The sequence below is a fragment of the Micropterus salmoides genome, unplaced genomic scaffold (genome assembly GCF_014851395.1).
Source record: "Micropterus salmoides isolate LMB-PRFRI ecotype aquatic unplaced genomic scaffold, ASM1485139v1 Ms_hic_scaffold_15, whole genome shotgun sequence".
Taxonomy (NCBI): domain Eukaryota; kingdom Metazoa; phylum Chordata; class Actinopteri; order Centrarchiformes; family Centrarchidae; genus Micropterus; species Micropterus salmoides.
In genome coordinates this window covers 12,046,877-12,062,522 of record NW_024040596.1, presented here as the reverse complement: position 1 = coordinate 12,062,522, position 15,646 = coordinate 12,046,877, and the positions used below count along the sequence as shown (strand labels likewise).

The 15,646-nt window shown below is 40.1% G+C and overlaps 1 protein-coding gene across 1 annotated transcript; it reads right to left on the bottom strand.

The window, feature by feature from the left end:
• Positions 1-4,605: 4,605 nt before the first annotated feature.
• arsh (arylsulfatase H) lies at positions 4,606-13,604 on the bottom strand. Its single transcript, XM_038720330.1, is given in 12 exon segments — positions 4,606-5,260; positions 5,994-6,115; positions 6,550-6,709; positions 6,941-7,078; positions 7,394-7,530; positions 7,946-8,166; positions 11,355-11,557; positions 12,020-12,112; positions 12,115-12,141; positions 12,269-12,390; positions 12,620-12,769; positions 13,555-13,604. Coding segments are annotated over 12 exon segments (1,782 nt in total). The 5' UTR covers positions 13,560-13,604; the 3' UTR covers positions 4,606-4,856.
• Positions 13,605-15,646: the final 2,042 nt, after the last annotated feature.

Here is a 15,646-nt window from a genome sequence, read left to right as displayed (position 1 = left end):
ATACTGTGACATAAAATTGTTACAGGATATGATCTTTATGTAGAGAGGCTGTTAGATGAGCTTAAAGGGGTGTTTTCGGTTATTATCAGCACAAAATTCTTGGTGTTGAAACTGAAATTATGCAAATGTACATTTAATTTTCCCCAATGAAGGTTAAAATCAAGGGCAACTGGACTTGGTTGAAGATGCTTGAAGTCTTTACTTCTTTAATTCTGACAGGTAGAAAAACTCAGCTATTTAACCTCTGTGGGTCATTGTTAAGATGATCGATACCGCTGGTTCGTTAGTGCTTCTGGATATTGTAACAACAGTCGTTAGGGCCGAGGCCAAGTCCCTCTGAACGACCCTTGTTGGCATTCTCACCTAAAGCTTGATTTATACTCCTGCGTAGGGTCAGGCATTTATACTTGTGCGTTGGTGTATCCGTCATTCTGCAATTACACCCTCAAACGCTAGTTGGCAGTAGCGCTACAGCGTCCACTGTATTGACTTTTGCTGGCCTTTTGCGGGCTAACTTCCGGTTTAGCCCTCCGCTAACGTTAATGGGGGTAAAATTGTCTACGTGCGGCTGGTATTGTCTTTTCAAATATTATAGACCAAATGGATCACATTCTCATAGTAAAACAATTTTGCGCGGCTTGTGACGGTCAAATATATTTATAATATTTATCCACCGTGTTACCGCCGCCGTTTTGGCCGCAAGTAAAAGTTAGTACAAAGCATGGGGCACTTCCAGTCGACTCGGAGGCATTGCGAGGCTACCCAGCTGACCAATCACAGTGCTTACAGTCCACGTCGACATGTAGTTACATTTTTGAGGAGGTGCACGGCAGGCAACGTTGTAGCCTCTGCGTAGCCCCGTAGCCTACGCCGTCAGTTTTGACGCGGAAGTAAAAATTACACTTATGGCCAAACGGGTCGTTCATACCGTTGATACCAACGACAGGTCATTCCCATCTCAGTTACAGCCCTACCCTGGTCTTTTCACCTAATGATCTCATTACCACCTATAAAAGGAGACATCTTTATGTCAACAATGTTTTGTTACACCTCCACTCCACTGGAGCCTGCAAGAGATATGGATAAAGAGTGGTACAGAGAGGAAGAGGATTCTGCATGCGCGGTGGTGTAAGACAACAGCAGAGATGACCAAGAGCTGTAGTCTCTGATGACATTGGGGCTACTGTGGTAACCAGATAATCAACCATGGACTATCATTGAAAGACTCTGGTCTCAGAGAGCAGCCATACGTGGCATCAATTGACAGAATCTTCAAGTGACCCAACAGGTAAAATATGTATTCTGAAAAGGCATAACTGCATATTACCAAAATTAAAATCTATTGCTTGTGTGTAATTCTTTATTTCTTCTTTAGGACCCAACGACTAATCCCCACAGGGGGGATTTCTTTTAGAGAGTCATGGAGCTGGAAGCCCATCACACACACCATGTTTTTATCTATGTGGACTTGGCCAAAACACACCGGTAAGGACAGAATTTGATTGGTAAAAGAGTGGGTGTCCCAGGCCAAAGGGGTACCAATGTTACCACGTAGTGATATCCTCCGATGGTGTGCTGCTGCACATATGTTGTTTTTTGAGCAAACATTTACAGTGCTGACTTTTGTGACTTGTTTTACTTGCAATTTTCATTTACTGTAGTTTATTTTTGAGTTACTTGATGGTAAAGATGAAGTACACTGAAGCCTTTCCCATTTTCCTCTTGCATTTTGATATCTTCCTTTTGATACTGTTGTACATTCTATAAAGACTTACCATTCTTACTGTATTTCATAATGGTAACTTTATTTACTGTAAAATAAGACAATGTACACATTTCTTATACTATCAACAATAAAGATAGTAATGTAATGCTATCTGTTGTTAGTGTTTTTTAGGTATTTGTGTTATGAGTGACAATGAGTGTTGCTGTTGGAGAGAACTACAGCTGGTGTATTTGTAAAATTATTTGAAATTTAAACAAGTATGCAGTGTTTTGGTAGTTTTGGTGCATTTTGGGTGTGCAATTAACGTGCAAGCTACTAAAAAAAAAAAAAACTAAAAAAAAACTGTAATATACATTATAACTAGGTTACATCTGAACTTACACACAGTTGGTGCAACAGGTTGCAGGTCCATGAACATTAATTCTGATTTAACTAATCCCAATAGCTACATGTGTGTTATGTTTGGAGCTAAACCGGGGAGATGGTTGGCCTGAAGCTTAAACTGCGATAACGCTAGCTCGGCTTTCTAAAGCTTACTATGCTGAATCGTTTTGTAAAATCCATACACAAACAGAAATAATATGCATTTTTAGGGAGAGTTACCCACTTTTTTTTTTTTTTTAAATAAAAGTTTATCCATCTCCCTGTGACTGTGCGCCTCTTCGGTCATAATGGAGATTGTCAGCTATGCAGCATATGGTAACTTATAGGTCTCTGTACAGGTCAATGGTACCACATCTGGCAACCTCACTGTATTGACACAATTCCCAGGAAGTCACTGCACCCGACTGTTGATCGCCAAGAAATTGCTACAGCCCGTACATTAACAAGTAAAACCACAAATTGTGTTACTTTTGTGTATGAATTAAGCAAAACAACACACCCTGTGTTAGTAATAATTACCGAGCTTTAGAGGTGTTGGTATAACGTTAGTTATTTTTTTAACTGGACAGAGCCAGGCTAGCTGTTTCCCTGTCTTAATGCTAAGCAAGGCTAATTGCCTCCTAGCTCCAGCTTTACATTTGAAGCACAGACATCAGTGGTATCGATGTTCTTATTAACTCTTGAAAAGATTTTTTTACAACTCAAACCTCAAGTGTTGAACACAAACATTTTCCAGGCTTGAAATATTCAGTGAATTTAAATGAAAAGTAATTGCTAACAGATATTCCACAACAAAGATATTCTGCCACAGTTGAGTGACGATGTTAATTTTAAAAACGTTCTCTGGTCTATAATGATCTCTATTCTTAGCATCAACCAATCTATAGGCACAAACCAAATCTAAAAACAATGCAACAAGCTATTAGTGTGCAACTAGCTTGAAACAGGAGAGCTATTTCCAGTGTGTTTGAGCTGCCATGCAGTATTCCTTCTATTCCAAGCAGTATGTGTGTTTATGTGTGTCAGAGGGTTATAAAAATGCTTTATGGCATCTCCTGGAACAGTGACCTTTACAGAAAACCACTGATCTGTTCAAAACAACATGATACACTGTGTGCATGGGTATGTGTGTGCACAAAATGTTATGTGTGCTCATCTATTACGTGTGTGTGACATGACGTACAGCCAGTAACATTCTATCCCACCAGCCATCATTAACTGTGATGCACAGCCAAATGTCGTTATGTATGGTCGACTGGTTGATTTACTGTTGGAGATATAATGGAGTGGCTACTGTAATGAACTTGCTGAGTGTTTGATGTACGGATCTCTGCTGGAGGGAGAGAAGTAAATACTACGACCCTGATGACAACGATTGCAGTGACGATTGTTGATGATGATGATAAAATACCCCTCTTCACTTGCAGATGCCAGTGACATTTCTGGAGGGAGAGGATAAAGGGGAGGAACAACAAGTAGAGGATGGAGAAAGCAGTTTGAGGAGATGGAAGAAGAGGAAACAGAGAGGAGGGAAGGAAGGGGAACAATTATATTCTTCTGCTGCAGCAAACGTTGATGTTTTGACATCCAGCCACTGCTGGAGGGAGACAGTGAGTGCTGATGATGATGATAATCAATGATGATGACAGTGATGATGGAGAAGTTCACACAGACTTTAAAGTATTTTTTTGCAGAGATCTGTGAAGCCACATGGTGTCCTTGTGGTCAAACTGGAACACCCTGCAGGACAACATACACCCTGCCTTAGTGTCCTTGAGCAGTGCTGTTCTGAATGGGAGTGTGTGAAAAGAAAATTCCCCTTTCTGAGATCAAAAAGTATTACACTGCCACTAAAACAATTTGGATGGGTAGGAAGACGTTACGGGTGACAATTTAAAGGTGAATCAAGAAAAGGAGGGGAAGAAAGAAGACGAGGAAAATGGAGCAGGATCATAAAGGGCAAAAGGGGGGAAAAGTCAAAAAGATGATTACTGGGAGGTATTTTTCTGATCAATAGAGCTAAAAACAAAAACACACAGGGTGGGATTCAATTTCTTACCTCTAGCTAATCACTACTGATGCAATGTTATTTTACACCAGTATAAAAATGTTATTTGCTTTACTTATTGCTGATGTATTTGTGTACCTGAACTGAAAATATGTATAATTCTGATGTTTAATCATGGTATACACAGCCCCAGAGTCCACAGTGACAGACTCTCTTCTTTTGCACAGTCTGACTCTGCCCTCTAATGGCACACAGTCTAAACTACTTTCTTGAAGAATTCTACCCATTTTTCGGGCTCACTTAACCGAAATGTTAGGCTGACTTGGCTAGATGTCATCTAAGCATTATGATTTTAGTTAAATCTGACTACCTCACTATCAGTCTAGATGTAAGCAGAGCTACTGGAACATGAACAAAGTGCCTCATAGAATTCAGGCAGAAATCAGACAGATGAAATCATGTATTCAATGAGACAGGAATGCAATTATGGAATGGAAACCCATGTAATATGGAGTTTATTGCATGATGTACTTCAAGCACAGTTTTTACTTACTTACTTACTGTAAAAAATAAGAGCACGGACTGAACAGATCTTTGATTTAATGAATGATACACGTGTAGACAAAATACATCCCCTTGTGTGTGTAAAAAAAAAAAAAAAAAACATAGGAAGAGTGGATGTTCCTTCATTTTCAATTTAACAAACAATATGGACTTTTTGTCTGGTGGACTTTTCCCTTAAATGTGTCTTGTGTCCTCTTTGCAGCCGCAGAATGGAAAGGTTCCACAGCAAGGCTGAAGCCAGGGTCTCCACAGAATCTTGTCCCATGTCATTTGGCTTTCAACAGTGTGCGCATCTGTGTTGGAGTGTGAATGAGCATCATCCGGCTCGTTTGCGAGGGTATTCCGGTGTCTCTCAGCAGCTTTGGCAGTCTGCTCGAGGATTTCAGCGTATCGCGGCTCAATATCAGGGGTAAGCGGGCGAGACTCTGACGGATCGTGGAAAAGGTCATACATGAGAGGTGGGTTGTGGTGCGTCACATGCTCTCCGTGACACATACAGACCTTAGTGTCATAGCATCCACCAGCTCCCGGGGGAGAAAAGTTTGGAGTGAAAAAGTGCACCTTGAAGACAGAGTCACCTGGATGGAAACACACACCAGGGAACATGTGAACATGCACATATCAAGTATATTCTGAGGGAGGTTAAAGCTCAGTAAAACTTTTGCAGATTTTACTTCTAATTTTTGATTTTCAGTATGACTGGTCCAACAGAAATGGTTCTGATTTATAACTGGTCTAATTTTAAAAGAACTGATTTGTTAAGAAATAGTAAGGTCATCTGTCATGACAAAGTTTTTAACCACACCAAGCTATAAGAAGGCAATGTTGACATCCACAATCGTAGTGGTACGTCTATGTCAGACTAAATCTGCTGGAAATAAAGGCATTTTTTGCATTCAACATCTTTAGGTATCTCTACTTGTCAAATAATATGTCAAGAATAAGATCAGGATTCAACAATACATGGAGTTGAAAAGCAGAGCTGGACTTTGAACAGCTAATATCTAAACAATAGCAAATCCCTCATCAGATTTATTTAAAACAACTAAACCTACAGAATAAGAGTTACACTAGGGGGCTGCACTCATTGACACATATCTTAATATATGCAGTTTCCAAGCTAGTCTTTGTTGTTTTTACTTAAGTATTAAGATTTTACTTTAGCTCTATTCTCTGGTATTCTATTAGATAGTTTGATTTCATTTTCACATCAGCACAGGTGCCTTTTTATGCAGAAAAAACTACAGACTTCATAACGGTCAAAAAATATTTGTCTGCTAGATAACTATATGCATCTCTGTGTGAACTTACTTCCAGTTGGGTGCCAGCGTACTGCATTCAGGTAGATTCCACAGTAGTGGAACATGAATTCATGCTCTGATCGCTCTACCTTCCCCTCCAACAATGGCATGAGGTTATAGCCGTCTAACTGTCTGGAAGAAAAAGGTGCAATTGGAGAAAGAGAGAGTGGGAGAGGGAAAAGGTGGAATATAAAGAGAGCATTACCACAACTCTACATGCAGAAAGAGACACTAGACTTTTGATTTCACCTACAATCCTTGCTAAATTTCCTGAATCTGTGTCCACACAGAAGCCTTTGCCAAAACAAAAGTCATGGCTGTTTACAGATAATGACGTGCTCCTGGATCCACATTGTGATCATCTGGCTAGAAAACAAATGAATTATTATGCTCATGTTCATAGTCTTTGTCTCACCTCTTTTTGTAACTCTAAACAATAGCTTGGCGTACTACTGAATTCAACAAATACAGAAGCTTGTCAGCATTCCCAAGAATAAAACAAATGAGACTCAGTGAATGATAGCACACACAATACAAAGAAGGCACCCATTTCAGCCAGTCTTTACCTGTCGGGTTGAGTGTCCTTGGCCAAATATTTCAGCGTTGGATACAGGTCCATGAGGCTAGTGGGTTCATCTACTACTCTTCCAGCTGCCAGTCTGCCAGGCCAGCGGAAAATACCAGGCACCCTGATCCCCCCCTCCCAGCCCCCCATAGCTTTCCCACCTATAGGTGAGAAATATCACAAGACCAGTATCTGTATTTTTTGCAGTAAATGCAGTAAAAAAAGATACAATCTTTGTATAATTGTCATTTAACCAAGTTAGACTTATGTTAATGTTTTATCAACAGTTCATATATGTTTTGAGACTTCGAATACCAATGAAACTGCTATAATTACATCAAAGATTGCAGTGAATGTAAATATCATTAAAAACAGTGTAACATGATATCTACCTTTATAGACGCCATTCCAGCCTCCTTTCTGGCCGATTAGCGAATCAGCATCCTCCAGGTATCCACCATGGTCTGATGTAAAGTACATCAGAGTATTGTTTGCCAGGCCGAGGGAGTCCACCGTCTCTGTCATCTTACCTACGAAACATATTAAATAAAGCATTAGAGGTGGTTAGGCAGTAAAGAGATCAATTGAGAGTTCTGCTCTGACTTTACTCTGTCTTATTTTTCGTAGTATGTCTTTTAGTGGTCACCATAATTTTGAAATGCCACACATACAGAACAGTGTTATACGTAGGTGACCCAGTGATGATGGGATGTTTGCTCCTTCGTGAAATGTTGCACTGTGTTGGCGGCCAATCAGACCAGTTTAGACCCTCAAAACAGAGTAAATAATGTTTGTAAACGATGCATGCCAATATTAGCACATTAACTGTATAGCCAATCTCTCACCGATGAGCCAGTCCACTTCTTCTAGGTTGTCACCATAGCGACCATGGCGACTTTTGCCAGCAAATGCGGGGGTTTTGAAGAGTGGCGTGTGGATATGTGCCAGTGAGAATAAGAGGAGGAATGGACGATCAACATTCCTGAAGAGGAGAGATGATAAAGGATAAGGCAATAACACTCTAAGCTACAAATTTTAAAAAACTGTTCACTGACCAGCTGTTTTTACCAGCTGAAATTACTTGAAAATTAAACAAGTATTTTTGTTTTTTAGAAGAAACAAATTGTGGGATGAGTGCTACAAAATGGGTAGGCAAGTCTGAAAATACTGAGAGAGATAAAAATGTTGATTTTGGGTCTTTTTATGGAATTTGTTGATTGACAGTACGAAAAAGCTATTTTTTCACCATAAAACACTAGAAAGAAACACTAATGAGGCTCAATCAGCTGCATGCATGTGATGAAACAGGACTACCCAATACAAGTCCAGTTTCACAATTTAAGATGTTTCTGTAGACACATAAAATATGAAACTGCTTTGATCAGACATATTTATACCTCTTTATAAAATTTTGTGCTTCTCCCAGCAACCTCTGGGGCAGTGTCTCCACCGTCATTGGCTGCTCGATCACTTCTTGGTTCCTCATGATGATGCAATTCCAGGTGGGCAGGAGTTCAAAGGGTATATACCACACAGCGGTCGCTAGGATAGTAAGAAAACAAAGTGCTACCAGGAGCCAGAGGCTGACGTCCAGGAGGCCACACACATGGGCACACACCTGCACACACACACACACACACACACACACACACACACACACACAGTGGGTTTAGAAAGAAAGCGCACACACACTAAATGAAACTACTGCCGTACAGTACACAGCTAGATGCCTGGGTTTAGAGGTTTTGGTTTCAAAAATTCAGATATATAGATCTCTCGATAGATAGACACTGAACAAAATTATAAACACTTGCTTTTGCCCCCCCATCATGAGCTGAACTCAAAGATCTAAGACTTTATCTATGTACACAAAAGGCCTATTTCCCTCAAAACTTGCGACATCTGTGGCATTGTGCTGTGTGATGGAACTGCACATTTTCAAGTGGCCTTTTATTGTGACCAGCCTAATGCCGTGTTCCAGACCGCTCGGAACTGGGAAATTTCCAACCTCTAACTAGAAAAAGTACTATGGAACACCACTTGAAGTCGGATTTCCTACTTGTGAAAATATGTACCCCGACTTCACGAGTAGCAGCTGCATTACGTCACAAAACAATGCCATGGAGACACACACTGTAAATGGTAAACCAAAGCCAACAAAAAGTACATTTGCATGTATGTAATTTAAATTAAAATCATAAATTTACAGAATCACAAAAACTTTATTGATCCCAGAGGGGAAATTCTTTTGTCACAATTGCACACTTGTCAAAGGTAGATAGATAAAGAGTATATAAATATAATAGTATAAATAAAAATGTAAAGACAAATATAAAGGTGTGTGGAACCAAAAAGTACTAATGAATAAATAGCTGCAGAGAATATTGCACATTAATTATTAAACAGGTAATATTGGACAGAAAATAGATAATGAAACACGATCATATAGTAAAACCTGTTCCGCATGTACACTGATGTACAAATATGTTAGGCCTATTAGGTAGCTGGCTACAGTAAAGAATCTCATGTGTCATCTTCTCTGCATAAAAGTTATTGTTAAAAATGCCAAAACATTAGGAAGTGTAATTTACAACACTGACTGACTTGAGGGTTACCAACTGATGTAGCTAGAGATGTACACATTTAACTAGTAACGTAAAGGCTATTTAGATCAGAAGAAGGAGCGTTATTGCCAAGTAGTGTTTTACACATACGAGGAATTTGCTGTGGTGATAAGGTGCTACACGTAGACAAACATACAGTCAACATAAATAAATGTGGAAATATATAAATATGGAATTGAAGAAAAACATTGCAGATATATACACATGTGCATTATTCTGGTTCTGGGTCTGTGCCCTGCAGAAGTAACGTAACGGAAGAGAATATTGTGTACATAAATATATAAACTGACAACATAAAAATATACAACAAAGATCAACAATCAGCAACAAATATGTGCGACGTGCCAGTTCTGTGCCCGACACAAGATGAAACAGTATTTACATGTCCAGAGACATTTGTATCGTTTGCAAGGGGGGAGTGTCAGTGGGGGACCCGGGACTTGTTAATTAGGCTAGCTGCAGACGGGAAGAAGCTGTTTTTGTGGCGAGAGGTTTTAGTCCTGATGGACCGAAGCCTCCTGCCAGAGGGGAGAGTCTGAAACAGTTTGTGTCCGGGGTGGGAGGAGTCAACTGCAATCTTTCCTGCTCGCCTCAGAGTCCTGGAGTCATACAAGTCCAGAAGAGAAGGATGATTGCAGCCAATCACCTTCTCTGCAGAGCGAATGATGCGCTGCAGCCTGCCCTTGTCCCTGGCAGCAGCGTATCAGATGGTGATGGAGGAGGTGAGGAGGTGAGGATGGACTCAATGATGGCGGTGTAGAAGTGCACCATCATTGTTTTTGGCAGGCTGAACTTCTTCATCCTCTGCTGGGCCTTCTTGGTGAGAGAGATGATTTGACTTGAGGTCCTGGGAGATGATGGTGCCCAGGAAGCGGAAGGAGTCCACAGTGGCGATGGGGGAGTCACAAAGGATGATGGGGGAGGGTTTAAGTCAGTTGTTGCAGTTAAACTGCCATCCTTTGAAGTAACACCTAAAACACTGCTGAAAGTGCAACTGTGTGTACACTTTATCACGGTCAGTCATGGTTTTCGTTCACTTTCGGCGTCATGCACCACCATGCTGGAACGCTTTGAGGTCGGAAGTCAGAAGTTTCAACTGGGAAAAATCCCAGTTCCGACCGGTCTCGAACGCAGCATAAGGCACACCTGAGCAATATCTTTGATAACATCGTTGAGTTAATTTTGTTCAGTGTATATATATATCTATCAAATAAACAAAATGACATTTTTAAAAATAAAAGAAAGAAAGAAAATTTACCTTCCTCTCTGATAACATCTCAACCAATATTTGACATCCTCGTCTATACAAGTGCAGCATTTATTCCAGGGCTGTTGCACTGTATTGCATTGTACATGTAATATTGTGGTACCATGGCATTTCATTTTACTGTCTGGGACTTGGATTCTGATGCAATTCCACGATTTTGCCACCAGATGATATCACTCACCATTAATAAAGTCGTCACCAAGTGAAACAAGTAGTACATTGTGTCCTTTGTTCATACATACTGTACAGTATAAATTAAGATTTGAAGATAGTTTTATAGGTTTCTGTCTTCCTGCTGAGCACTCTAAATTACAGTAGTTATCCATTTTCCTCTTTAGAACAGACATTTGTTTTAAGCCTTTTTGTTTCCTCTACTTGTGGCACAGCTGGTTCCCATTTATCCTACATGTACTGGCCATCGCCAAGTCCTCACAAATTTTAGTTTCAGAATTACTTTGCTTTCTCCTAAAAACAGGTTTCAGGCTGAGGTAACTGTTGATTTCACAATCACAATCTCTGTTCCCAATGTTTTTTCAACCCAGTGCCTCATGTCTAAGTGATTACACATTAGTTATTTTGCTTTGGGGTGAACGGCACAGCAACTCTTTGTTTTCCAGTTTCTTCCTCGTCGTCTGGCCACCAAAATGCAACTCTCAGTTTTCTTTGTTTTTCATTCAGATTTCCAGCTCAGCTATCTTTGTCTCATATTGTGCTTCTTCAGATGTGCCTTTGTGTGATCATTTCTAAAAGGTAATTTATTCTCATAAACACATACATGTAGCAAAATTCATTCTCTGCTTTTAACCCATCCCTCAAGGGAGCAGTGGGCAGCCACTGTACAGCGCCCGGGGACAACTCCAGATCTGGAGTTGCAGAGGAAATTAAAAGCCCCAACTGACACAACATCACCCTTACCAGTGTGAAAAGTCCCAGACCAAGCACCATGGTAAGATTTTGGAGTGTGTGCTGTAGGTCTTCCAGCACGTCACTGCCCTGCCCGGGCACACAGGCATTGAAGAGGGTGAACGGCAGGCCGTAGAAGTAGCTGAAACCATGCTGGTTCGGATGGTGGCAGTGGTCCCCTCTGTGTTCACAGTTCACACCCAAGTGCCACTTTCCTGCAGAGACAAAGAGGAGAGGACAGGAATGTGAATACTAGTAAGCCTTTCACATTGCAAAATGATTTAATCTCAACATCCTACATACACTTGTTGTTTTAATGGTTAATTTAACACCGGGCCATGGAGTACCTTAAAAATTTGCCTTTTGGCCAGCACTAGCACATTTACAGTGATACCGATGTGCATTGTCCCTGAAAATAAATAAATAATATAAAAATACTTGGATGCCAAGTGTAAACCATGTGGTTTTTGTGTGCTTCCAACACACAGATCCCCATTTTATATTCTTTACAGAAACACTGCACACAGGTGTGTGTAAACATGCAAGTGCCATCCTGTACAACTGATTCAGCTCGACAACTGACTTAAGTGTCCATAAGTGTCTATTTCTGTTGCCTGGTCAGGAGAAATTTCACTATGGAGGTCCAATAAATAAATTATCACATTATGTTAACTCACCCACTAAGCTGGTGGTGTATCCTTGTTGCTGCAGCCTCTTAGCGAAGGTGGTCTCACTGGGTGGCAACCCCCCTGAACCTCCAAGGAACAGCACACCTGTACACGGCCTGTGCTGCCCATTCCTAGTCATACAAGTACAAAAATAAAATGAATAAACACATATGGTGCATGCTGTCAATCACTGCTGTACACATACGACCAGGATGCTCCTACATGTACTGGCTAAGTGAGGTTGAGATTGTCTGTTACCCGAGCGGAGAGCATAGCGCCCAGTCATAAAAGCGGCCCGGCTCGGGGTGCAGAGAGGAGCAGCTGCAATGTGCTGTGTCAACTTTACCCCTTCAGAAGCAAGTCGGTCTATGTTAGGAGTCCTACAGGTGTAAATAGGTAGAACAGAGACATATAGATACTGAAATACATTTACATAACATTTATGTGCAGCCCATCAGAGGGAGACAAGAAACAGAGATATTGACATACCATAGGCTACACATGATGTAATAAAAAGGCTGGAATGGTGATGAAAGACATTGTTAAAAATGAAAATTTTCAGTGAGACAGTAGAGGAAACAGAAGCGTAACACATTTGTTAGGACTGACCTGATGGTATCATTACCGTAGCATCCTATATCACCAATGCCCAGGTCGTCCACCATCATCAGAACAAAGTTGGGCTTCCTCTCCACCTCTGCCCCTGTGACATCACTCCTTGCTTCCAGGAGCAGGGAGAGAAGTACCAACAGGGGGGACCTTAGGGTAAAATATAAATGATTTGGGCTATTTAATTTGACTTTAAAGAAAATAAATAAATAAATAAATCGATGGCCTACTGCTGAAACTTTGGACTCTGTTTTCAACTGTATTCTGACATTTGACCAAAGATTGATTGAAAGAAAACATTAATAATGAAAACTAATTTGCAGCCCTAAAACTATACTACTACCACTACTAAAAATAAAGCTCTTGCATTTTAAAATCTGTTTTTTCACTCCAGTATATGCCTTGCCCACAGAAGTGTCCTGCCTTTTTAGACCGATTTTTCAAGAAATCCCATTAATCTTCAGCAAGGATTCTTAATTTCTTCTTTCTGTCTAGTTTTACAGTTACCCCTCACAAGCGAGGCAACAAGTTGAACTTCCCTTTCACTAGACCCGGCAGTTAAATAACGTTACTACGGCACAAGAAGACTTGGCACAAACGGTATTGAGGAACATTGACCTTTGTCTGGAGCAGGAATGATTGACCTCTCAGAAACTCTGTTAGCCTATGTTGTTTTGACTGATGTGACCGCAGTGTAGGCCTATACAAAACAAATGTTTGTATGTTGATAACTATATTGGGATAACTGTAAGGTCCAAAGTGTGAACACAGATTGCAATAGCTTGAATGGAAAACCGTCGACATCAAATGGACGCGTCAGTTAGTTTTCCTTCTTCATTTGTTGTTCATTCACCTGGTTATACGGTAGTTCCGTCAAAAGACATTGCACGTACTGTTGTTTGAAAAAGGCAAACCTACGATGTAGACTGACTCACCTCATGTCTGCACAATACACTGATTCATCCACATGAATGTTACACGTTTCCTTGTTGCTGCTTCAGCCACTGGACCCGCCTCCCTGACTCTACTGTACTGACTGGCTTGTGAGCGCACAACCACATTCACCTTAATGTGTGGAGTAAATGCGCACGAAACGTTATGCCTTTCAACAGTGGTTCCCAACTTGGGAGATCAGCACCTCTCAAATGATTAAATAGGTAGATAATAGAGATGACTTGACTTAAACCTCTTTGGTACATTAAAAACTTTGAACAAAAGAATCTGAGAAGGAAAAACTGCTCTTTAGGGGAACTCATGATGATGCTGATGGATAGAAGCATGTATTTAAACCTGATGAAAACAGACCCCTTTTTCCAGAAAAAACGCCTAAAATTACAAACCCAAAATTTATCAGGAATAACTCCTCAACCATTTGGCCTAGAATCATAATTCTGGTCTCCTTTGAAAAGTCAGAAGCTAAGGAATATGAATCCATTGTGTATTAATATATTTATTTTACTTTTACAGACTACATGGAGATGCAATAAATAAAAAATCTGAAATTTATAGCCTCGCCTGGTAAAAAAAAGCTATATTTTGATGCAATAAACCATCCTGAGTTAGCTTTTAATGCAACTGAATATCTTCTAATACACCTAGAATGCAATTGTAACTGTAAATCTGATGAAAATAAACTAAAATACAACAGTTATCATACAACATTTTCAAATATACCAGGTGAATTTCCATATTTTGGCAATATTTATTGTTAAAATGCTGACTTTTATTGATAGATATCTTTAAAACACTTTTTCAGTCCATACAACCTATTTCCAAATGACAAAACATTGAAATATTGATAAAAACAGGAGTATTCATCAACATTCCTGTCACCAAAAGCACTCCCATGCTTTACAGGCCTGTAGATTTAGAAAGGAGCATCCCACAGTGATGAGCTTGAGCAGACCTTTCATTTGATATGCATGTCTATATATCTCCAACGGATCGGCCACAAAATGTCAAAAAACACTGTATGCTGCAGGCAGGCAGCTTGCAGGTATTGCGCAATAATCAAGATGGCGCCCGCTTAGACTCGGAGCAACAACATCGGCGGGTTTCGGAGTTAAAACGGCGGAAAAAAAAATGTTTCAATCATTATCATCGCCCAGAGCACCGTCTGCTTTCAAAAGGTTAAACATGCCCTCTTCAGCTATCCTGCTGTATTATATTACATCCATATTTACTGGCTGCATTTGAAGTTGTGTGTTTTATTAAATGTTCAAGGATTCAGTCAAAGGATTTTTACATGTGTAAAAAGTAACAGCTCATTTACTCAAGTAGGGGAGACCGGGTATGGTTGTAACATGGGGAGAGTTGTAACAACACCAGTTCCACCAATTAGAGATAAGATAGGAGTTAGGTGATTATTTGAGTATTTTCCTACCTCCTCCCCAATCAGGCATGGTGGTTATCAAGTTTGGAAACAGGTACATTCAGAATATATAGAGAAAAAACTTATTTTGATGTCAGAAAGTGGATTCTTTGACCATGACGATATTTTGTTTGGTATCTATACTATTGCAGATAAAATTGTTTGACTTAGATTGAAAAGTAGTTTCTTAGGCAACATGTGATGCATTTTTTTCCTTTTTAATTTCAACCCACTATGGTAATACAGCTAGCTAACATTGTCTGACAGGAGTGGGGTGAGTTGTAATGCGGCATGCAGACCAAACGTGAATTTTCTCCTCGCGACGCTTTCCTCGCGTGAGTACATTCGCTGCAAGTGTTCACACACAACGCGAGAAGGCAATTTTAACTACTGAGTGTTCACACGCGATAATGCGAATAAACACAACTTGGCATTACTACAGCTGTATTAACCCAAAGTAAACATTTTGCTGTGTTTAAATAGCAATAAACGGATCAAACTGATGCCGAAATAACTACAACATGATGCAGACTTGTTAAACATATGAATTCATGCTTTGTCAGGTCTGTCAGCAAGACAGCAGGACAACAACTAAAATGTTTGTTTTCTGAATAGATCAATCAGGGCTATTCTATGCTAACTTAAAGTAAAGTACA